The 4,836-nt window shown below is 39.8% G+C and overlaps 1 protein-coding gene across 1 annotated transcript; it reads right to left on the reverse strand.

The window, feature by feature from the left end:
• Positions 1 to 584: 584 nt before the first annotated feature.
• ybx2 (Y-box binding protein 2) lies at positions 585 to 3,937 on the reverse strand. The gene is made up of 9 exons (XM_015379537.1): positions 3,633 to 3,937; positions 2,925 to 2,988; positions 2,815 to 2,848; positions 2,655 to 2,744; positions 2,347 to 2,580; positions 2,182 to 2,276; positions 1,892 to 2,105; positions 1,553 to 1,684; positions 585 to 1,480 (listed from the first exon to the last, which is right to left on the reverse strand). Exons 1-9 carry the CDS (start codon positions 3,709 to 3,711, stop codon positions 1,427 to 1,429), a joined length of 996 nt encoding a protein of 331 aa, XP_015235023.1. The 5' UTR covers positions 3,712 to 3,937; the 3' UTR covers positions 585 to 1,426.
• Positions 3,938 to 4,836: the final 899 nt, after the last annotated feature.

A 4,836-nucleotide genomic window follows, 5' to 3' on the forward strand; every position in this document is an offset into this window, starting at 1 on the left:
CCTGGTGGCCAAAGACCACATAAACTCAGCACATCAGTTAGGACTTTTCCTACCCAGACTGCTTGGGGTTGACCCAATGAAAAGAGAAACAGGAGCTACAATTTCATATCTGATGCAGCCAATCCCTCCAAAGCAAGAATTTTTTCACAAGCGTGTTTCTCCAATTAAGTAGATGTTTTTCCCAAATCGAGGCTTCAGGAAACATTGTTTTGGGATTTCATATGTACATAGTGTTGCTGTTAAAGTCATGGTATGTGGGTCTAAAGTTTCTACTCTGTATGCACTCCAGCTGGTGTGAGGTTTTTGATGATGCATAGTTTAGATATCAGGATTTTGTAGAAAGCAAGTTTATGTACAGTCTTCACATCCATACGTGTGCATTGTATGTAGAGTTTATTCATTTCTGAATATTTGTATTGAGGTCTCCCCCCTGCCATTGATTTGTTTTATGCTGTGGTTATACAAATCTGTAAATACCTGTATAAGAGCCTTTTTTTTTTTTTTTATTTCTACATTATTCCCTTCTGTTCAAACAAAAACACTCCAATATGGGATTTGCAAACATGATTTATTAATTAGCAATCCAAATACCGACATTGCACATAATCCCCTCCAAAAAAAACAAAAACGTAAACCTGAAGAAATTAAGTTTTTCCATCAATCCTTTCAAAGCTGAGAAGATGAAAGGAGCGCAATGCTTTAACCAACACAGGTGGTTCCAGAACTAAACTCCCAATACAAACCACCTGCTGTACACCTGCTTGGGTTTCCCCCTCAAATCAAATTAAAAAGCCAAATTAAAAAAAAAAAACAAGGCTGGTTCCTTATAATACCTGATCTACCCTCATCTGGCCGATTAAAGAAAACGCTCTTAAGAGGGGTTGGAATACCCGAGCCACCAAGCAGATGGTCCTTTACCTTTTTTTTTTTTAAGATTTCTAACATTTTTAATTACACCCGTCAGTATCACCATTTCCAGCAAATCTATAGATAAACAAGTGGGGATAGAAGGGGTTAGAGCAAGGAGATAGACTATGGGTGGAGGAAGCGGAGAGCAGCGCATATGCGGCAAATGAGGTCCAACTATCAAACCCCAGGACCTACAAGTAAAACATAAAAAGAGGCACAGGGATTTAACATGGTGAAGAACCAAATGTCATGCCTCTAATCCTGAAACAAGGCTGTTCTTCTTTTAAATCCTTGTTTTAATTTGCAGGAAGAAAAAAAAAAAATGTCCTTTTAAGACTCTAAAAAATTCTATCCCTTAAATGCCAGCATTTCATGATAAACCAGTGCCTCGAAAGAGCAACGCTTGTCCAAAGAAGAACAATCTCAAACTGTCCAAATCCAGAGTCGCTTAAGTTTTGCTGCCAGGTCCCTTCTTCCCCTCTTGGGGAAAGAGGGTTTGCAATAAGCTCAAGAGCAATCACTCAGTTGGTGTTGGGACTGCTGTGGTTTGAACTGCTGGGACGACTTCCTCCTGAAGGAAAATGAATCAAAAGTCTGTCAATGTAATCATTCAACAACACTTGAGATGATTCCTTTTACTTACCACAGGAGATCTTGGCTGTTTGGGAGAGGTTTTTGGAGAAGACTTTGGTGATTTTGGTGTAGATTTTCCTTCTGTTGCCTTTTCATTCTGAGGAGGAGTCCCAGGCTCTGCAGCAGACTTTTCTGCATCATTCTTCAAATGGGAATGAGAGCATTTTAAAACAAAGATCAAAAAGCAACATCAGAACCATTTATGACCTCTGAATGTTAGAAACGAACGCAGCTTCAAACTTTGACATCCTAATCCAGCAGATTAGAAGCACTCATACAGAGATGTGCAATTTTGTGATTTCCCACTGTTCTAGTTTAAAAAACAAAAAAAAAACAAAAAACGACTTGCTTTCGATGTTGAGGATTCAGAGTTCCTTTGGCTGCGTCGTCTAGATGGCCGGCGTGGTTTCTGGCCTTGGGCATCTGCTGTCATTTCGCCATTAGTCTGGACAGCCTCTGGGGACTCTACATGTTTTATCTCTGCCTGCTGTTCCTTGCTTTCTTCAGCAACAGGTTTCTGGTCCGCCATAGACTGATCGGGAGGTGGGCGAGGGCGGAATGGTCTGGATTTATGGTAAAGAGTGTTTACAAAGACAAAAAGAACAAAAGTGGAGCATTTCAAAGTTTATGCAGCAATACCTCCGGTAGGGACGCCAGAACCTGCGCCTCTGTGGTCTCTGTTGTTGCGACTGGTCACCTTCAACAGCCCCATCTTTTTCCTCTCCAACTTCCCCCTATCATTCCAGATAACAGATTTTATTCATGTTCAAGTTAAAAAGGAAAATCCTGTTAGGTTAAGCTTACATTTTGGGTATCCTGTCGTGGTCTGCGAGGCCTCCGTCGCCGAGGTGGAGGCCTCGTTGCCCGGGTCTCAGCTTGCTCTCCCTCTGTTGCAGGAGCTTGGTCATCGGCTGGTTTGCTCTGATCTTCGGGGCTTCGGGGGAAGAACCGTCGACGGAAACGTCGTTTGTTGGGAGCGTAGCGGCTTCCCCTTACTGGAACGCCGCCCGGACCCGTAACGTTAGCCGCTTCTGAACCCTGGTAGAAACAACCCATTTCCTGAATACTCCACAACATTCAGTCCACAATGAACCAACCGTGTTTGTTCAGACCTTCGTTGCCTCGATTACGTCAAACTCTACAACTTCCCCATCTCCAACACTGCGAAGAAACTTTCTGGGGTTGTTCTTCTTGATAGCAGTCTGAAGACGACATCACTGTCAATGCAACGAAACAAGCCAAGCATGACGCAGAGTCAAAACCTGATCTTACCTGGTGAACAAAGACATCCTCTTTAGTGTCGTTCCTGCAAGAAATGACAGTTTGTCCGTAAAGTCAGAAGTAAGGGAATTGTCAAACCAAGATGTTGTATGAAGAGCTACCTGTTAATAAAGCCATAGCCGTTGCGGACATTAAACCATTTCACGGTGCCTTGAACTGCCGTAGCTGCAACAGTAGCGCAGCATTAGACAAAAAAAAAAAAAAAAAAAAGGAAATGCAGAACATTTCACAGAAGCCTTGCAGCCAGTTCCCAACATCAATCATTAACAGTCAGACTTTGAAACCAGGTTTCCTCTGGGTCACATGGGAGCTGAGCGTAAGGACGATACAACCCGTTAAACACCTTAAGGAACTAAAATGACAGGATTCTGCAAACATAGATTTTGGCTTTTTTTCACCCCTCTCTCAGCAAGCATTTTCTGCTGGAAGCCATTTAAGGAAATGATTTGCAGCTGTGAGGACTTCCCAGCTGATAGAGACCAAATCTGGGTCATCTGAGGAGCAGTAATTCTATTTAAAAATGGCACATTTATGGAATTATAAATTAAATTACTCTGTTTATTTGATTTTATATCTATAAAATGAAAGGTCTTGGAAAAAAAATAGTAAGTGTAACACATGGAAGTGAGTTCTGGTTTACTGTGGACTCTTCAGGTTGGTGATTGCCCAATCAGCTACACAGATTTTGCAGCACAGTTCAACACTGGAGACTCATAGTTAATCAACATAGAAGTTAATGCATGTATTGAACCATAAACCAACCAGACTGGTTTGAAGGTCTTTTTTTTTCCAACCCTCTGTGCACCCACCTATGATTTTCCTCTCCGGCTGAGGTTTGTCCTCCAGCGGGGCAGCTGGAGCTGCGCTCTGCGCCTCAGCGTCTGTCATCTTCGCTCCTGCTGGGTTCGCTCCTCTCACCCCCCTCCCACGTGGATCTCCCCCTGCTCTTCCAGAAACTTTGCTCCCCCGCTTCGCTTAACTTAAGGTTTTATCTCGACGTCACGTCGCGCTACGGGACGGAAGCCGCACCCTCATTGGTTTTCAAGAGAGCGCGAGCTGGACGCCGATTGGCTGAGAGAGGAGCTCAATTGGGAGTGAAACAGGGACAGGTGTAGAACAGGTAAGAGTGAGAGGAACTGATTTCTCACACGAGATGTGAAAAATTATTTCAATAATAAAGTGTTAAATATTAATTTGATCTAAAAGGCAGCTTGTTGCAAACCACTTCAAAACAATGTGATTTAAATTTATTTAGAACTTAGTTAAACTATATTTCATTCGTTTTGATAGTTTACTCTGACACACTGCTTAAAACAATTGATTCAGTTGGATCACATGAAAAAATATATATTTAAAACTTTTTTGTTTGTATTGTGATTTAGAAAGCAGCTGACAGAAATATCCCTGATACTTTTGATTTTAACTAATTAATTTAATTTATGTGACTTCAAAGTCTGGATTGAATTAAATTAAAGAGTAATAAAAAATAAAAAAAAGGTTGGTTAAGATTAGCTTTAGCAGCCTGATGGGGATTAAATGTTACTGAACTTAATTTACAACGAAACAATCAGAAATTGAGCTTAAACCGAGCAGGGTAAATTGAAAATGGAATAAAATTAGTTGAAATTAGTGTAAGTTTTTAATGTAAGTTTTTATGTAATAAAGAATTAATTTACTAAGCTTAAATTAACTGAAATAAACAAACAGGTCTAACTTTTGTGGAAAATTAAACTAAACCATAGTGTGTTGAAAATAAATTAACTAAATAGACTGCCCTGAGCTAAACTTGATTAGATTCTGTATAATTCTGAGTAAAATGATAAATACACTAATTATATATATATATATATAAATATATATATATATATAAATTTTTTCTTTTTTTGTTTTTTTATTACTGTTTTTTAAGGCTGCACTTTATAAAATGTAATTGTTTAGAGCTGTTTTAAACGAAATATGAACGAATTTTGTATACACTCGTGTATACGAAAAGACAAAATAAATCTGTCTAAG

The sequence above is a fragment of the Cyprinodon variegatus genome, unplaced genomic scaffold, assembly GCF_000732505.1.
Source record: "Cyprinodon variegatus isolate N-32 unplaced genomic scaffold, C_variegatus-1.0 Scaffold193, whole genome shotgun sequence".
NCBI classification, from domain to species: Eukaryota; Metazoa; Chordata; class Actinopteri; order Cyprinodontiformes; family Cyprinodontidae; genus Cyprinodon; species Cyprinodon variegatus.

What these genes read in the sequence shown, in the direction of transcription:
- ybx2 (XM_015379537.1), bottom strand. Translation starts at nt 3,711, where the DNA reads ATGACAGACGCTGAGGCGCAGAGCGCAGCTCCAGCTGCCCCGCTGGAG. An exon ending in GGCTATGGCTTTATTAACAG is followed by an intron (nt 2,849 to 2,924) that starts GTAGCTCTTCAT and finishes CATTTCTTGCAG; the next exon opens with GAACGACACTAAAGAGGATG. An exon ending in CTGAATCCTCAACATCGAAA is followed by an intron (nt 1,685 to 1,891) that starts GCAAGTCGTTTT and finishes TCCCATTTGAAG; the next exon opens with AATGATGCAGAAAAGTCTGC.